The sequence below is a fragment of the Podarcis bocagei genome (genome assembly GCF_964188305.1).
Source record: "Podarcis bocagei genome assembly, chromosome: 7".
Taxonomy (NCBI): Eukaryota; Metazoa; Chordata; class Lepidosauria; order Squamata; family Lacertidae; genus Podarcis; species Podarcis bocagei.
The window spans coordinates 2364390-2383125 of NC_138132.1; the positions used below are offsets into that span (position 1 = coordinate 2364390).

The 18736-nt window shown below is 47.6% G+C and overlaps 1 protein-coding gene and 1 long non-coding RNA gene across 6 annotated transcripts in view; both read right to left on the bottom strand.

Annotated features, from left to right (window-relative positions):
* Positions 1-18736, bottom strand: part of LOC308590684 — a 90495-nt gene that overhangs the window by 19979 nt on the left and 51780 nt on the right. The window lies entirely within an intron of this gene.
* Positions 1-18736, bottom strand: part of PLEKHG2 (pleckstrin homology and RhoGEF domain containing G2) — a 75633-nt gene that overhangs the window by 15793 nt on the left and 41104 nt on the right. For all 5 annotated transcript variants that reach the window (XR_014009738.1, XM_081200140.1, XM_081200141.1 and 2 more), the window contains exons 5-11: positions 16563-16629; positions 12425-12471; positions 11101-11251; positions 7387-7518; positions 4496-4678; positions 2948-3040; positions 1647-1733 (exon numbers count right to left, since the gene is read on the bottom strand). Coding sequence is in view for 4 of the 5 variants with exons in the window: in XM_081200140.1 (XP_081056266.1) it covers positions 1647-1733; positions 2948-3040; positions 4496-4678; positions 7387-7518; positions 11101-11251; positions 12425-12471; positions 16563-16629 (760 nt within the window). In the remaining variant the exon portion in view is untranslated. The remainder of the gene's footprint in view (positions 1-1646; positions 1734-2947; positions 3041-4495; positions 4679-7386; positions 7519-11100; positions 11252-12424; positions 12472-16562; positions 16630-18736) is intronic.

Below are 18736 nucleotides of genomic sequence, written 5' to 3' on the forward strand. Positions count from 1 at the left end.
GGGACCAGAAGGGCTTCACAGGACTGGGGCCTTCCTAAGTTTGTTCTGGAGAGGCAAGGCGCGGCCGCACAGGTTAGGCCGCTTGTTAACTCACTGCACCTGGTGGCAAGAGCCGGGAAGGGATGTAAGGTCAGCATTGCCCTTCGGCTCTTTGCAACAGCAACACGCTTCCTGCCTTGGGCTTCTTGCTTCCTGATCCTCGGACCTCGGCTCCCTGACTCCCTGCTTCTCGACCCTGGGACCCTTGGCTTCCTGACTCCTTGCTTCTCAAACCTCGGACCCTTGACTTCGTGACTCCTTGCTTCCTGACCCTCGGACCCCTGGCTTCCGGACTCTCATTCCTGCTCCCACCCATCTTGCCCCCAGTCCCGACGTCCTCAGCCAGGACTTCAATCACCCGTAGAAAGGACTGTGACACCTTGGGTCAGTCGCTGCCTCTCAGCCTCACCTACCTCACTGGGTGGTTGTGGGGATGAAATGAGGAGGGGGAGAGAGAGCCGTGCACGCCACCTGAAGCTCTCCAGGGAGAAAAAGGTGGGATGGAAATGCAATCCATCCACCAACAACCCACTCCTGGGATGACACAAAGCAGAGGACACTGCCTTATTCTGAGCCATGCCGTTCGTCCAGCCGTCTACCATCTGGTACACAGGATGAGACCCTCCCTGCCCGCAGACTGTCTCTCCAGAGTGGTGCATGCTCTGGTTATCTCCTGCTTGGACTACTGCAATGTACTCTACGTGGGGCTACCTTTGAAGGTGACCTGGAAACTACAACTAATCCAGAATGCGGCAGCTAGACTGGGAGCAGCCGCCGAGACCACATAATACCAGTCCTGAGAGATCTGCATTGGTGCTGACCTTGAAAGCCCTAAACGGCCTCGGTCCAGTATCCCTGAAGGAGCATCTCCACCCCCATTGTTCTGCTGGACACTGAGGTCCTCCTTTGAGGGGCTTTTGGCAGTTCCCTCCCTGCGAGAAGCCAAGTTACAGGGAACCAGGCAGAGGGCCTTCTTGGTGGTGGCACCCACCCTGTGGAACACCCTCCCATCAGTTGTCAAGGAAATATCTGACTTTTAGAAGACATCTGAAGGCAGCCCTGTTTAGGGAAGCTTTTAATATGGGCAGGAATATGGGTGGGTGTGGGGGACTCCCTGGTCCTGAATGGGGCAACTGTGCCCCTGAAGGAGCAGGTGCGCAGCCTGGGAGTCATTTTGGAGTCATTTTGGCACAGGTTAATTCTGTGTCCAGGGCAGCTATCTCCCAGCTCCATCTGGAACGCAGGATGAGACCCTCCCTGCCCGCAGACTGCCTTGCCAGAGTGGTGCATGCTCTGGTTATCTCCCACTTGGACTACTGCAATGCGCTCTACGTGGGGCTACCTTTGAAGGTGACCCGGAAACTACAATTAATCCAGAATGTGGCAGCTAGACTGGTGACTGGGAGCGATATATTTTGATGATACAGCGGCATGTAAATATTTTTATAAACAAATAAATATTGTGAATGCACAATGAAACAGATGGCTGGAGGGACCTCTAACTTCTCTTTCTCTCTCCCTGAGCCATACAGGTACCTCCACAAGGTCTAACAGGATTCCAGATTAACTCCCACCAGCAGGTAACACTACTCCTGGACCCCAGTTACCTTCTGAGGGATGGATGCTGGGTGATTCTCCACGATTAACCGCTTCAGATAATGGATCCACAGGCGTTTTTCTTCCTGGTTCCTCACCTGCGGTAGCAAAGGCCAGCATTTGGGACATTTACCTTTCCTTTCCATTCTTTTCTTATCTATCTATCTATCTATCTATCTATCTATCTATCTATCTATCATCTATCATCTATCTATCTACAGTGGTACCCCGCAAGACGAATGCCTCGCAAGACGGAAAACTCGCTAGACGAAAGAGTTTTCCGTTTTGGAGGTGCTTCGCAAGACGAATTTCCTATGGGCTTGCTTCGCAAGATGACAGTCTTGCGAGTTCCTGCTGGTTTTTTTTCCTCCCCCCCCCTTTTCTAAGCCGCTAAGCCGCTTATCAGCTGATCAGCAGATAAGCCGCTAAAAGCCTCTAAAAGCCGCTAATAGCGCTAATCCGCTAATCCTTCAATGGGCTTGCTTCGCAAGACGAAAAAACCGCTAGACGAAGAGAATCACAGAACGGATTCTTTTCGTCTTGCAAGGCACCACTGTATCTATCTATCTCTATCTATGTATTGGTTTTCACATATTACATTACAATACAAATGTACCAAAGCCAACACCATTTCCTCCCCATTCATTTACATTTATATTTCCTCAATCCACCATATTATTATTCTCTCCCTCTGCCCCCACTCGATTTCCTCCACATTACACAATTTACACTAATCTTTGCGTTCTACAGTCTTCACGAGTCATCTAGATATCCTTATTCTCCCTCCTTACTAATTTTCCTTCCACCCAGTACTTCACATTTTAATCTAGGCATATTAGTGTTATCTTTTTCTGAGCAATATTTTGCCATATACTCATCAAAACATTTCCGCTCCTTTTTAAATTTTTTGATTCGACTGATTTCTTATTTATAGCAGTTAACTTTGCCAAAATTAAATTTTCATTTAGTTTACAAATCCCTTCTTCCTTTGTGCGTATAGTTTGTGACTTCCACCTAGCGGCAGTCACTATTCTATCAACTGTACTTGCATATAGAAAAATTCTTTTCTTCCCCCGTGGTATCTCTTCATCTATCAATCCAAGAAGATATGTCTCTGGTTTCTTTGTTATTGATATTTTGGGTGCATCTTACACAGCCGGGTATCTCAGGTGTATAAAAAGATGCACCTGGTGTGCGGCACTAACACACTTTTGAAATCCGCAAAGCCCTGCACAATGTTTGGGGGCATTTTTTGTGCTTTCATTTTGCCTTCCAGCTCGGCTCGACTTTGAACCCTCTCCCTGGAGCTCACCTGTACCATGTGTTGCTGTTTGGGGATGGAGAGGTCGGAGATTTTGAAGCTCATGGGGTCCTTTGTGTTCTCCTGCAGGGCCAAGTTGCAGCACTGTAGAGTCAGAGGCAGGAAAAGAAGAAAAATGGAATGGAAACGGCGACATCTCGTCCAACCGTTTGGCATGAATCATACAATCATAGACTCATAGAGTTGGAAGAGACCACAAGGGCCATCGAGTCCAACCCCCTGCCAAGCAGGAAACACCATCAGAGCACTCCTGACATATGGTTGTCAAGCCTCTGCTCAAAGACCTCCAAAGAAGGAGACTCCACCACACTCCTTGGCAGCAAATTCCACTGTCAAACAGCTCTTACTGTCAGGAAGTTCTTCCTAATGAAGACAGCAGAACAAATGCTCTTCCAGGACTGAGCTCTGAGATTAAAAATGAATCAACAGGCAGAGACTCTGCCTGAAGCATGGAGGGGTATAAACAGTGCCTGATTTGCGTATAAGCTAAACAAGCTCAGGGCCCCACTCTCTTGGGGCCCCCCAAAAAAAATTAAAGGGAAAAAACCTGGATGTACATTTCCAAAATATAAGATAAAAACAAATAAAATAAAACCTACCTACAGCAACTGTGTTTTGTGTTGTGTAGGCTCCTATGATGTAAGTCATGGGCCCCAGCCGCTAGCCTGCTCCCTAAAATATCACCAATTTGCTCCTTTCTATATATAGGGTGCCCACATTCTGCATGGAATGGTTGCAGGGCAACATACGCAAATGTCTTGAGATACTGATTAGGTCCATCAATTACCATCTAGCATACAGTGGTACCTCTGGTTACGAACGGGATCCGTTCCGGAGCCCCGTTTGCAACCTGAGCAGAACGCAACCCGTGTCTGTGCGGGTCACAATTCGCTGCTTCTGCATATGCATGTGACATCATTTTGAGCGTCTGCGTGAGCGGTGAAACCCAGAAGTAACCCTATCCGGTACTTCTGGGTCACCACAGGACGCAACCTGAAAAGATTTAATCCAAAGCATTTTTAACCTGAGGTATAACTGTATATTCAACACAAAAAACAGGGACATAGGACAACTGGACATAGAAAGGGCCTTCAGTAGCTTAAAGTGGTAAAGGGTAAAGGGACCCCTGACCATTAGGTCCAGTCGTGGCCGACTCTGGGGTTGCGGCGCTCATCTCGCTTTATTGGCCGAGGAAGCCGGCGTACAGCTTCCGGGTCATGTGGCCAGCAGGACTAAGCCGCTTCTGGCGAACCAGAGCAGCACACGGAAATGCCATTTACCTTCCCGCCAGAGCGGTACCTACTTATCTACTTGCCCTTTGACGTGCTTTCGAACTGCTAGGTTTGCAGGAGCAGGGACTGAGCAATGGGAGCTCACCCCGTTGTGGGATTCGAACCGCCGACCTTCCGATCGGCAAGCCCAAGAGGCTCTGTGGTTTAACCCTCAGCGCCACCCACGTCCCCCTTCTGTGACTCTACATGCCCCCAAAATCTGGGCCCCTCATTCTTCCTCCCCACACCCTCCCCCAGCCCCTCTTACAAAGATGTGGCTCTTGTAGACGAAGGCTTCTCCACGGCGCTTGGCGATCAGGACCACCTTGCTGAGGAGGAAGAAGACCCTCTCCTTGCGTGCCCGCGGCACCCGGAACTGCCCCTCCAGGACCAGCTCCCCAAAAGCCCCCAACTCTGGGCCTGTCCAGCCAAGCAGCTGCCTCTGGATCTCCTAGGAAAAGGGCAGAGGCATGGGGAGGGAGGGAAAACAAGGAGACAGAGCTCAGCTCCCAAAGAGGAAAGAGTTACTAGCCGCAACTTAATAATAATAACAATAATTTATTATTTATACCCCACCCATCTGGCTGGGCTTCCCTAGCCACTCTGGGCGGCTTCCAACAGAACACTAAAATACAGTGACCTATTAAACATTAAAAAGCTTCCTGTTAAGTTGTGGGTGAACATGTCAGATGACACAGCGATTCTTCAAACAGCTCTTGTTTATTCACAGGCCAGAACAGAACTGAAGGGTTCAGCCAGCCTGCTTATATAGAGCTCCACTACAGCGCAACAGTAGCCACTTTCTGTAACTATCCAATCACTGACCGTCACTTTCGATCCCTTATTTGCATATGTGGACCTGAGTGAAAACTATCTACAGTATCCCCCTGCTGGCCCAGGGTGAGAACTTCAGTACATAACACTTCCTTAAACAGGGCTGCCTTCAGATGTCTTCTAAAAGTCTGGTAGTTGTTGTTCTCTTTGACATCTGGTGGGAGGGCGTTCCACAGGGCAGGCGCCACCACTGAGAAGGCCCTCTGCCTGGTTCCCCGTAACTTGGCTTCTCGCAGCGAGGGAACTGCCAGAAGGCCCTCAGAGCAGGACCTCTTAAGAGTATGGCCTGTTTAGAAATCGAGGCGGTTTTGAGTTTGCCTACTGGTTGAATGCAGTACTGCGCGACATTGGATGCCCCTATTTTGCAGGAGGGTTTCAGGTGAATTCTGGGACTTTGGGCTTGCAAAATTAAAGCGGGTTTATAACGCTCTGGTGCCCCAGCACACATTCAAAAAGCAATGCCTTACGGTCTGCAAATAATAACACCCTGAAGATTCTGGGCCCCAGGAAGATTAGACTGGCCTCGACCAGAGCCAGGGCCTTTTCAGTCATGGCCCCGGGCTGGTGGAACGCTCTGTCACAAGAGACCAGGGCTCTGCGGGACTTGACATCCTTCCACAGGGCCTGCAAGACGGAGCTGTTCCACCAGGCCTTTGGTCGGGGTTCAGTCTGATTCTTTTATTTCTGTATAAGAACAAGCATTAAAGAGGCCAGTGTGGTGTAGTGATTAAGAGCAGTAGACTCGTAATCTGGGGAACCGGGTTCGCGTCCCCGCTCCTCCACATGCAGCTGCTGGGTGACCTTGGGCCAGTCACACTTCTCTGAAGTCTCTCAGCCCCACTCACCTCACAGAGTGGCTGTTGTGGGGGAGGAAGGGAAAGGAGATTGTGAGCCGCTTTGAGACTCCTGAAGGGGAGTGAAAGGCGGGGTATCAAATCCAAACTCCTCTTCTTCTTCTTCTAGCCTGCACACAGGTCCTTATAATATCAGTGGAAACAGTTGCTCCTGGCAAGTATTAACTGCTTTCAATTTTAACCTGAGGATTATCATTTGTTCAGTTTCAACTTTATTTTTAATTTATCTGAATTAATTTTGGGGCACATTTTAATCGATTGATTGCTTATTTTTATGCATATTGTATTATTTATATGATGTTAGCCGCTCTGAGCCCAGCTCTGGCCAGGGAGGGCGGCATACAAATAAAAATATTATTATTATTATTATTATTATTATTATTATTATTATTATTATTATTAGAAAAGGAATAGGGAAATGCGTTGCAAAGTAGGGTGTGCGTGTGTGTCAATGAATGCTCAATGGCAAGATGCGTCAAGAGCTCATAAGCAAATCAGGATGATTGCTCATTGTCTGTGCAAATGAATCAGACCAAATGATCAATTAAGGGAGGGACAAAGTCTAATCGTGGTGCAAAAGTTCCTGCAAACAAATACTGAATCGGTAGATAGTCTGGGGGGTTTCATAAGCTCCAAGGGGAAGGGGACTGGACTGATTTGATAATAAGAATAAGAATAAGAATAATTCTTATTCTAAGAATAATAATTGAGAGCCAGTGTGGTGTAGTGGTTAAGAGCGGTAGTCTCGTAATCTGGGGGACCGGGTTTGAGTCTCCGCTCCTCCACCTGCAGCTGCTGGGCGACCTTGGGCTAGTCACACTTCTCTGAAGTCTCTCAGCCCCACTCACCTCACAGAGTGTTTGTTGTGGGGGAGGAAGGGAAAGGAGAATGTTAGCCGCTTTGAGACTCCTTAAAGGCAGTGAAAGGCGGGATATCAAATCCAAACTCTTCTTCTTCTAATTAATTTTATAATTTATACCCAACTGGCTGGGTTTCCCCAGCAACTCTGGGTGGCTTACAGCAGACACTGGTACCTCCAGTTATGAACGGGATCCGTTCCAGAGGCCCGGCTGATCCCGAAAACTTTAACTGGAGGCGCCCTTCTGTGCACCGCACATGGCGAAACCCTGAAGCATACACTTCCGGGTTTGCCACGTTTGCAACCCGCAGTTTACGTGTCCAGAGGGATACGTAAGCAGAGGTACGACTGTATATAAAAACATAATAAAACATCAAACATTAAAAACTTTCCTATAATGCGATGTGTCATATGCATTTTCAGCAATGTATAATGGATTATTTCCTCCGACATGTTCAGGTTGCTGTAACGGAGGCAAGTACCCGCTGAAAGATCTTCTCTGTCATAGCACCCAGAGAAGCAAACATCTGGCCGGTCCCCCTCTTGAGGACCTCAAATAATTCTGGTGTGCCCTCGGCACAATCAGCTCTTGAGTTTCCCCCTTTTTAATACCTGCAGCCGGGTGGCATGTTCCTGCTTGCGCTTCATGTCATTGATGTACCAAGCCACGGCCGTCATGGTGATGCTCGCCTCTTCCACGGCGTCGTAGCCGGGACTGCTCTTGTCATAATGCTTTGCCAGTTCCTGGAAAGGGAAGGCAAAGTCTGCGTTGCTTGATGGAGATGGTCAGGAGTGAGCCGGCAATAATAATAATTTATAATAATAATTTATTATTTACACCCCGCCCATCTGGCTGGGTTTCCCCAGCCACTCTGGGCGGCTTCCAACAAAATATTAAAATACAATAGTCTGCCAAACATTAAAAGCTTCCCTAAACAGGGCTGCCTTTAGATGTCTTCTAAAAGTTTGGTAGTTATTTTTCTCTTTGACATTTGGTGGGAGGGCGTTCCACAGGGCGGGTGCCACTACTGAGAAGGCCCTCTGCCTGGTTCCCTGTAACTTGGTTTCTCACAGCGAGGGAACCGCCAGAAGGCTCTTGGCACTGGACCTCAGTGTCCGGGCTGAACGATGGGGGTATGCAGGTATACAGGACCCGAGGCCGTTTAGGGCTTTCAAGGTCAGCACCAACACTTTGAATTGTGCTCGGAAACGCACTGGGAGCCAGTGTAGGTCTTTCAAGACCGGTGTTATGTGGTCTCGGCGGCCGCTCCCAGTCCCCAGTCTAGCTGCCGCATTCATTACGACCGTCCAGAAGGATGTTATGGTTGATGGTGTCAAAAGCCACTGAGAGATCCAGCAGAACTAGGAAGCAGCTCTCACCTTTGTCCCTAGCCTGCCGGAGATCATCAACCAGCGCGACCAAGGCAGTTTCAGTCCCATGATGAGGCCTGAATCCCGACTGGAAGGGATCCAAATGGTCCGCTTCTTCCAATAAATTGCACGAACCTCATTTCTTAGAAGAAACAAGGTCTGCACCCGAGTGCCGGGCCTAATGACTCTTCTCAGTACGCCTTGCGGAGACTGAAGGTCCCCACCTCACCACAGCCGGCTGTGTCCCTTCCTCTGCAGGGAGTTTCCCAAGCAATCTGAGACTACGCCGACGCTCCTCCTTTTGTTCTTCTCACTTCACACCTCTCCTGGTCCTGGGAGACCAGGGCGGAGGGGAGCTTTTTGCAGCAGGCTCCTTCACTGGCCTGACTCATTTCTGCCACTTTGAACAACCACAAGAAACACGTGGCTAATAACGATCTAGCAAAAAAATTATAACATTATATTGTTTCACACTTCATAAGCAGAAAGTATGTAACCCTTGCATAAAGTCACAAATGATAAGAGTCAAATCAATGTTCCATGAACAAAATTAGAAAGCGTGTCAGCATCAAAGAAAACTGAAAAGAAGGCAAATTGTCTTTCAACAGTCAAAATGCTGCGAAAGTCTGGCGATAGGTGCTCCGAACGTAGAATAGTTTTTCCAGATAACGAACTGTTTCAATGGCAATTCTTCGCCAGCAAATAAGTTGTCCCTACAGGTACTTCAAATAGAAATAGATCAGCAATCCCTTAACAGTGTAAAAAGCTGATCAACAACAAAAAAGCTGTGAAGCAATAGGATGTTACACATTTTTTGTTAGATCATGATTAACCGCATGTTGCTTGTGGTTGTTCAAAGTGCCGGAAATGAGTCAGGCCAGTGAAGGAGCCTGCTGCAAAAAGCTCCCCTCCGTCCTGGTCTCCCAGGATCAGGAGAGGTGTGAAGTGGGAAGAACAAAAGGAGGAGCGCCGGCGTAGTCTCAGAGTTTTCTGTTTTTGCAACGCAGGGGATTTCATTTCGGCCACTTGGCTTTTCTCTTTTCCTGCTTCCAGTTCTGCTCCTCTCTGACACAGACTCTCCCTGCTCACTAAGTCCTGTTGCCCCTTCAGCATCCGGCACCTTCTCTCCCCAGCCTTCTCCCTCTGACCACTCCGCGTTGTCCCTGGCCTCTGAGCCTTCTTCCCTTGCAGAGTACAACCGGTCCACGACAGAGGGGCTTCCTCGCTAGGCAAAAGACTCTGAAACTAGCCACAACGGCTGTGATCGGCCTCCACGGTCGGAGACCACAGTGCGCCTAAACGCCAGCTGCTGGAAGCCCCAGGAGGGGCCAGCGTTGCTCTTGTATTCGAATCCTGCTTGCAGGTTTCTCCGCAGGCATTTTGTTGGACACTGCGACAAGACTGCCCTTTACACAGCAGACCTCACCAACTGATGCCGAGCAAAATGTGGGACCTCCGGCCCACAACCCCCGAGAAGAAGCCAAATAAGGTTTCTCCTGGCAGATCGGGACAGAGATATTGAAGGTAAAGGGACCCCTGACCATTAGGTCCAGTCGTGGCCGACTCTGGGGTTGCGGTGCTCATCTCGCTTTATTGGCCGAGGGAGCCGGCGTACAGCTTCCGGGTCATGTGGCCAGCAGGACTAAGCCGCTTCTGGCAAACCAGAGCAGCGCACGGAAAAGCCGTTCACCTTCCCGCCAGAGTGGTACCTATTTATCTACTTGCACAAGTGTGCTTTCGAACTGCTAGGTTGGCAGGAGCAGGGACCGAGCAACGGGAGCTAACCCCGTTGCGGGGATTCAAACCGCTGACCTTCTGATCGGCAAGTCCTAGGCTCTGTGGTTTAACCCACACCCGCGTCCCGACAAAGATATTACTGCTTCCTTTTTAGCCACAATTTTACTCAAAAGGGTTCCCAATGAACTATCCTTTCAGGAAAAAGACAGGGTGTAGAAGAATATCCAAATGCACACAGCCATAGTGTGTCTTTATAATCCTCGACAGCTTTGCCCTTGTCTTTTTAAATATTCCAGTTTTATACTGCGATGCCAATGAAGGTATTTGATTGACACTGCAACAACCAGGGGCTGGACTAAACAGGCCCTTGGCCCAATACAGGTTTTACAGTGGTGCCCCGCAAGACGAACGCCTCGGAAGACGAAAAACTCGCTAGACGAAGGAGTTTTTCGTTTTCTTAGCCGCTTCGCAAGATGCATTTCCCTATGGGCTTGCTTCGCAAAACGAAGCTTGCCCCGCAAGCTCCGGGGATAGCGGGGAAGCGCAGCTCGTCTTCCCCGCTGTCCCCGGACCTCTTTTGAAGCAAGGGGCGGCGGGGAGAAGATCGCTTCTCCCCGTTGCCAGCCCCGCAAGCTCCGGGGACAGAGGGGAAGGCACGGGCGCCTTCCCCTCTCTCCCCGGACCCCTTTTGAACCAAGGGGCAGCAACGGGGAGAAGCGATCTTCTCCCCGCAGCCCCTTGCTTCAAAAGAGGGGACAGAGGGGCGCTTCCCCTCTGTCCCTGGACGGTCTCCATAGGAACGCATTGATTGAGTTTCAATGCATTCCTATGGGAAACCGTGCTTCGCAAGACGAAAAACTCGCAAGAAGAAAAAACTTGCGGAACGAATTAATTTCGTCTTGCGAGGCACCACTGTATTGTCTTATGCAAAGCTGCGATCACAGTACAAGAGTCCAGGAGCTTCGATTCCCAGAGTTGATCCCTCTTCGCCTGGGAGGGGAACGGGGGGGGGGGGAATCTCTTAACAGCGCTCAGCGTCCTCAACAAACTGCAACTCCCAGAATTCTTTGTGGGGCAGCCATGGCACCCTAGTGCTTTAAATGTCTGGTGGGAACGTTGCTCCAAAGAGCCACTTCCAAACCTCCGCAGCCTTCCTCCCCCTTGCATTTTCCCACTCTGCCCAGACCCTCGATAAGCCCGCCAGGGCCCAATCCTGACCTGCAGCAGCAAATGGTATTTCAGGATCCGTTGGACGGGCTTCAAGAGATACGTCTCCAGGGGCAGCGAATGCGACAGCGTGGCTTGCCTCTCGCGGAAGAACTTGGCCAGGGAGTCGTTCTCCATGCATTCCCGAAGCACCGAGACCGAGCTATGGGAAGGCGAGAGATGGGGCATGTGATTGTTGTCTTTTAATAATAATAATAATAATAATAATAATAATAATAATAATAATAATAATAATAATAATAACAAACAACTTTGAGGGGGTGGGAAGGAAGGGGAGAAGTTGGCGGAAAGGGAAGAGGGCGTCAAAGGAAGGCTGTTTCCTTGGGCCGACCTAGGATTTTGCTGAGCGGAAGTCATCTTGACTTTCAACAGCTTTCGCCAAACTTTCTAGTCCTCAGCAGGGAAGAAAAAACTGCTCCTGGACATTTCAAAGGCGCAGAGCTGCAGCCCGTTGTGGCGTGCATTGAGCGTGAGCAGGTTGGAAGGTGATATTTGTGAGAATAGGAGAAATTCACGTGTCCCTGCCTATAGAGCTTATAATAATATAATAAAAATAAAAATATTTTTTTTATTTATACCCTGCCCTTCCCAGTTCAAAAACCGGGCTCAGGGCAGCTAACAACAAATTTAAAACAATTATAAAAGCTGCATAAAATACAGTAAAAAAACATGAATAACAATAAAATTCAGAAATCAATTTGGGGAAATAAGCATTAGATAATCCCCAGGGCTAGCTGGTGGAATGGGTCCTACTCGGGCCAGCGAGGAGGCCAGGAGAGAATTAGCAGTGTGGTCTCAGAGCGGGTGATCTTCATAAAAGGGGAGGGGGAGGGAAGAGAAGGGAAATAAAAGATCAGGCTGAATTCAAATTAGAGGCCAGGCGTAATAGCTCTGTCTTACAGGCCCGACGGAAGGAGGTTAAATCCTGCAGGGCCCTAGTCTCATGGGACAGAGCATTCCACCAGGTCGGAGCCATCACTGAGAAGGCCCTGGCCCTGGTGGAGGATAGTCTGACTTCCTTAGGGCCTGGGACCTCTAAACTATGATTAGTCATGGACCTTAAGGTCCTCTGCGGGGCAGACCAGGAGAGGCAGTCCCGTAGATATGGTCTATACTAATGAAAAAAAGCTGGTCAATAAGGAATGGAAACTGGCGGGAGAATGAGAAGCAAAAAATTCAGCATAGTGAGAGTGAACTGGGCAAGATTTGCCTCGAAGTCGGGGTTGAGAATGATAGGTTCGGGGGCCACCAGGGGATTTTAGCAGAAATGAGCTACGAGGCCCAGACATGTGCCAAGAAAGAGAGGCTTACTTACTTGGGGTAGTTCATGCAGTACAAGGTGTAGATATCAAACTCTTCACTCTGCAAGAGTTAATTGAACCGCGTTAGTGTGCACTGAGGTGCGTAAGGCTTGTTAGTTTTCAACAGCCAGTAGGAGGCGCTATAACCTTACTTAACACTGGGCTTTAGGGACTCTCTGCCTCTTTCCAATGCACTCTGCAACCTTTTCCTGAACAAAATCTTAGCTTCGGGAGAAGGATGAGGGCAGGGGAGAGAGTTCTCTTCCGATTGCTTCAACAAGCCAGCTCCTATGCTCTTGAATTACTGTATTTTTCGCTCCATAGGACGCACTTTTAGCCTCTTAAAAACTAAGGAGAAAAGTCTGTGCGTCCTATGGAGCGAATGCAGGGGGGAGGCAGGCGGGAAAAGCCCCCAAGAGCCGCACACAAGCTTCGCGCGGCTCTTGCGGGCTTTTCTCCAGGAGGGAGAAGGGACTGACTGGCCGCGTCAGTCCCTTCTCCCTCCTCGTAGAAAAGCCCGCAGGAGCCGCTCGCTCCTTAAAGGGTGTGCAGCTCCTGTGGGCTTTTGTGGGAGGTGGGGGAATTGCCGGGAGAGGCTGCGCAAGGCTAAAGAACCCAAGACAGGGAGCAGGATCCATCCCGCTGGCTGTCTTGGCTTCTGCCATAGCCGCGCAACCTCTCCAGCCGGGAGCTAAACCTCTCCAGCGCGGCTAAAGAAGCCAAGGCAGCGAGCGGGATGGATCCTGCTCCCTGTCTTGGCTTCTTTGCTCTTTAGGGCTGGGGGGAGGGGGAAATACTATTTTTTTCTTGATTTCCCCCTCTAAAAACTAGGTGCGTCTTGTGGTCCAATGCGTCCTATAGAGCGAAAAATACGGTAAAGAGCAAAGGCCAAACCAAACAGCCATTTATAACGGTGTGAGACCACAGAGGATATGAGATGCAACTTTCTGACTGTCCTGGGCTGGAATGCTCCGCTCTCGGCTGGAAAACACTACTCTTTATTTACTTTAAAAAGTTCCCCCACCACCTCCCCACTACAAAGCCCAGAAAATAGTTTACAAATCCAATTGCGACACTGTCAAATGCCAGCCGAAGTCAAAACCAGCTGGACCATCAATACTAATAATTTTAAAAAATCAAGAGGAAGAACAGTGCAATCAATATATTTCTATATATAAAGAAGCAGAGAAAGCAGATTGATCTCAATAAAGTTACTTCATGGCTAGTAACCATTTATAGTCTTGACCGCCGTGAATTTGTTGACTCCCCAGAAAGGTTTTTTTTTACTTGACAGCCCTCACTTTGACTCCCCCCTTCTCCTCCATTTTGTCTAATCCCTGTTTGATTTAACATTACCTCCAGACTCTCGCTATTTCATGAGAGGGGCTGAATCGCATGCTAGAAATTTAGGTCCGTGCTAATAATAATAATAATAATAATAATAATAATAATAATAATAATAATAATATATTATTTATACCCAGCCCATCTGGTTGGGCTTCCCCAGCCACTCTGGGCGGCTTCCCAAAAAATATTAAAATACTGTAATACATCAAACATTAAAAGCTTCCCTAAACAGGGCTGCCTTCAGATGTCTTCTAAAAGTTTGGTAGTTATTTTTCTCTTTGACATCTGATGGGAGGGCGTTCCACAGGGTGGGCGCCACCACCAAGAAGGCCCTCTGCCTGGTTCCCTGTAACTTGGCTTCTCGCAATGAGGGAACCGCCAGAAGGCCCTTGGAGCTGGACCTCAGTGTCCGGGCAGAACGATGGGGGTGGAGACGCTCCTTCATGTCTACTGAACCTTTGAGGCCGTCTAGGACAGAATGATGGGGGTATACAGGTATTCAGGTATACAGGACCGAGGCCGTTTAGGGCTTTCAAGGTCAGCACCAACACTTTGAATTGTGCTCAGAAACGTACTGGGAGCCAATGTAGGTCTTTCAAGACCGGTATTATGTGGTCTCAGCGGCTGCTTCCAGTCACCAGTCTAGCTGCCGCATTCTGGATTAGTTGCAGTTTCCGGGTCATCCTCAAAGGTAGCCCCACGTAGAGTGCATTGCAGTAGTCCAAGCGGGAGATAACCAGAGCATGCACCACTCTGGCGAGGCAGTCCGCAGTGGATTAAAGTGCTCGCAGGCATTAAATCCACTTCAAAAACAACAGCAGGATTTTTTCTGTTAGGAAAGTGACAGGGAATTGAACTAAAGGGTATAGAATAATGATCGGCTGATGGGAAGACGTACAGCCGCTTGGGTGAAAATTGAGAAGAAAGGGTAAAGAGTAGACATTGCCCCTCTGCGTAAGCTCCGTGCAAGCAAATCAGGATCCGTGCTCAATAAAGCAATCATATGGAGCAGTCTTAAGTTAGCAGCCCTCGCCAGAAGTTGGTCCTTCAGTTATCCTGGCTCTGGAGCATTTAATAATATTAATTAATAATTAGAATTTTATCATTTATACCCTGCCCATCTGGCCAGGTTGCATTTAAGGGCCTTATGGGTTAAAACCAGCACTAGTCTGCAGGAACTAACTGGATCTTGAAATATTGGGGAACCATTACTCTCCATAAAGGTAAAGGGTAAAGGGACCCCTGACCGTTAGGTCCAGTTGTGGCTGACTCTGGGGTTGCGGCGCTCATCTCGCTTTATTGGCTGAGGGAGCCGGCGTACAGCTTCCGGGTCATGTGGCCAGCAGGACTAAGCCACTTCTAGCAAACCAGAGCAGCACACAGAAACGCTGTTTACCTTCCCACCGGAGTGGTACCTATTTATCTACTTGCACTTTGAGGTGCTTTTGAAGTGCTAGGTTGGCAGGAACAAGGACTGAGCAACGGGAGCTCACCCCGTCGCAGGGATTCAAACCGCCGACCTTCTGATCGGCAAGTCCTAGGCTCTGTGGTTTAAGCCACAGCGCCACCTGCATCCCGATTACTCTCCATAGTTAGTCCCAATTAATAACCTGGCTAGGATTTACAACCTCGGCAACAACAACAACAACAACAACAACAACAACAGCAACAACAACAACAATTTATTTTTTATACCCCGCCCATCTGGCTGAGCTTTCCCAGCCACTCTGGGCATCTCCCAATCAAATGTTAAAAACAGTACAGCATTAAATATTAAAAAACTTCCCTAAACAGGGCTGCCTTCAGATGTCTTTTAAAGATAGGATAGCTGCTTACAGTGGTGCCTTGCAAGACGAAAATAATCCGTTCCGCGAGTCTCTTCGTCTAGCGGTTTTTTCGTCTTGCGAAGCAACCCTATTAGCGGATTAGCGCTATTAGCGGTTTAGCGGCTATTAAAGGCTTAGCGGCATAGCGGCTAAAAGGCTATTAGCGGCTTAGCGGCTTAGAAAAAGGGGAGGAAGCGAAAAAAATCGCAAGACTCGCAACACGTTTTCGTCTTGCGAAGCAAGCCCATAGGGAAATTCGTCTTGCGAAGCGCATCGAAAAACGGAAAACCCTTTCGTCTAGCAGGTTTTTCGTCTTGCGAGGCATTCGTCTTGCGGGGCACCACTGTATTTCATTGACATCTGGTGGGAGGGTGTTCCACAGGGTGGGCGCCACTACCTGTAACCTCACTTCTCACAATGAGGGAGCGTTGCAAGGGGTGGTTTGATCTAGATGACCTTTGGGTGTCCTTCCTAGCGCCACAATTCTACGATTCTACGACATTCTGCGGGTTTTTATATAAATGTTTTTTATTGGTTTTACGTATAATCACATTACGTAACATCGTACCCTCTTATTTTATCTCTTTGGCTCGACTGAGCCTAATGGCTTCCATGCCTCCCGTCTGACGCTTTACAAAATTAAACTTTACATCTTCACATTTTGCTTCGTTTCCTATCCTTGTTATAACATTACCTAAAATATTCTATTACTCAACAGGTAGCAATTTCATCTTACAGATCTTCAAAGAGCTGTGCTAATGATGTTAAATTGCTTACAGTTGCCTTTCAAATATAATATACGTTTGTTCCAGTCCTTTTGGAAGGCTTGGTCTCGCTATGGCATTCTGGACCGGTCGAAGCTTCTTGGACGCTTTTGCGAACACAGCTAAGGGCAGTCGGGACGCCGTTAAGAGGTCAGTTCGTTCCAAAGGAATCGCAGAGCGAAGAAGTTGTGAGCAGAAAGCAGCGAGACCCTTACCCTTTGAACAAAGCACTCTGCGACAGCCTCAGCGCTGGTGTTTCGCTCCATGTCTTCCAGTAGTTCACTGCTCAAAGACAGAGAAAACATAAATAAGCATAAATAAGGCTTCTCACGACGCTTTCTGCCCTGCCCGTCGAACAATACTGGGCTGTGACAATATAGTGGTACCTTGGCTCTCAAACTCTTTTTTCCTTTTCAAAATTTTTTATTCATTTTATAACACAAATAAAGAACACAAATAGAAAAGCAAACAATACAAACAAATTCTTGTCATATCCTTATTTTTCTAAACATTCTTAGGTGGGCTTCCCCACCTTCATTTTACTTCATCTTTAGCAGCTTACATATAGCATAGTTTCTAACCATCTTTTTTTTTTAATCACGCTTAAAATAACTTCTCATTTTATCACTTACAAATAATACTATTTTAAAATACACTATCTTCTAACCCTGCAGCCTATATCCATTTCCAAAGCTATTCTAAGATTTAAATATTAACATATTTTTTCAAATATTCCTTAAACTTCTTCCAGTCTTCTTCCACTGTCTCTTCTCTCTGGTCTCGGAGTCTCCCAGTCAGTTCGGCAAGTTCCATATAGTCCATCATCTTCATCTGCCATTCTTCTATAGTTGGTAAATCTTGTTTTTTCCAATTCTTCGCTAGCAATATTCTCAAAGCTGTTGTGGCAGACAGGAAAAAAGTAACATCCTTTTTGGGGATTTCACCCCCTACTATACCAAGTAAAAAGGCTTCTGGTTTCTTAATAAATGTGTTTTCCAACACTTTTTTCAATTCATTATAAATCCTTTCCCAGAAGTCTTTTACCTTGGGGCACGTCCACCATCTCAAACTCAATCCGTTCCGGAAGTCCGTTCCAAACCAAAGCGTTCCAAAACCAAGGTGGGCTTTCCCATAGAAAGTAAGGCAAAACGGATTAATCCGTTCCAGACTTTTGAAAGCAACCCCTAAAACAGCGATGTAACATGAATTTTGCTATCTAACGAGACCATGGATCCATAAAATGAAAACGATAAACAATGTACTGCAGTCACACAATCAATCAATCAATCAATCAATCAGTAGCCGAACTGGGTTCCACACAGTCACCAAAAAAAGAGAGAAATATGTAACTGTGCGGTATAAAGTAATAGATAGACAAATTACAGTGAGATTAATTGGAAGTCAGTTTTAAATTTCTTTTCTATAAATTTTATAATTGTGTTCAATACCAGTATAGGTAAATGTAAAGGGACCCCTGACCATTAGGTCCAGTCTTGGCCAAGTCTGGGGTTGCGGCGCTCATCTTGCTTTATTGGCCGAGGGAGCCGGCGTACAGCTTCCGGGTCATGTGGCCAGCATGACTAAGCCGCTTCTGGCAAACCAGAGCAGTGCATGGAAACGCCATTTACCTTCCCGCCTGAGCGGTACCTATTTATCTACTTGCACTTTGACGTGCTTTCGAACTGCTAGGTTGGCAGGAGCAGGGACCGAGCAACGGGAGCTCACCCCGTCATTGCGGGGATTCGAACAGCTGACCTTCCGATCGGCAAGTCCTAGGCTCTGTGGTTTAACCCACAGCGCCACCTGTGTCCCACAATACCAGTATATATGATGATAATTATATTAATCTTCTTATATTTTATAGTGTGGTGGTTTGTTTGATTTTCCTGTTATTTGTTTGTTTGATTGTATGTTTGTTTACTTGTATGTACGTCTGTTTTTCATAAATGTATTTATTTTAAATTAATAAGATATATATATATATATATATATATATGCTTTCGTAGATTTTCACGGGTACAGGAATGTAGGTTTTGGTGTCTTCGGGTGTCTTCCCGTGTAAGAGTTGGGGTGTCTAGGCGACGTTTCGACGAGGTCTCACTCGTCATCTTCAGGCTGGTGCTTTCGGCTTCTTGTTACTAGAACAGAGCAGGATCTCAGTGTTTGAGTTCCTATAAATACTGTTGAGGGGGTGTGGTGTATAGCCTCCAACGTTCTGGGCAGAGAGGAAGTTCCTAGGTTAATGTGCCTTTTCTTCTTTTGTTCATTAATTACTTGAGGGATATCTTGAGTGATTACTTGAGTGATATTCTGAGTACCACTTAGGAGGGTCATTAGGTGTGGATTAGTTGCTAAAGCTTTCGTGTCTTGACCTCTTGACCTTGTAAAG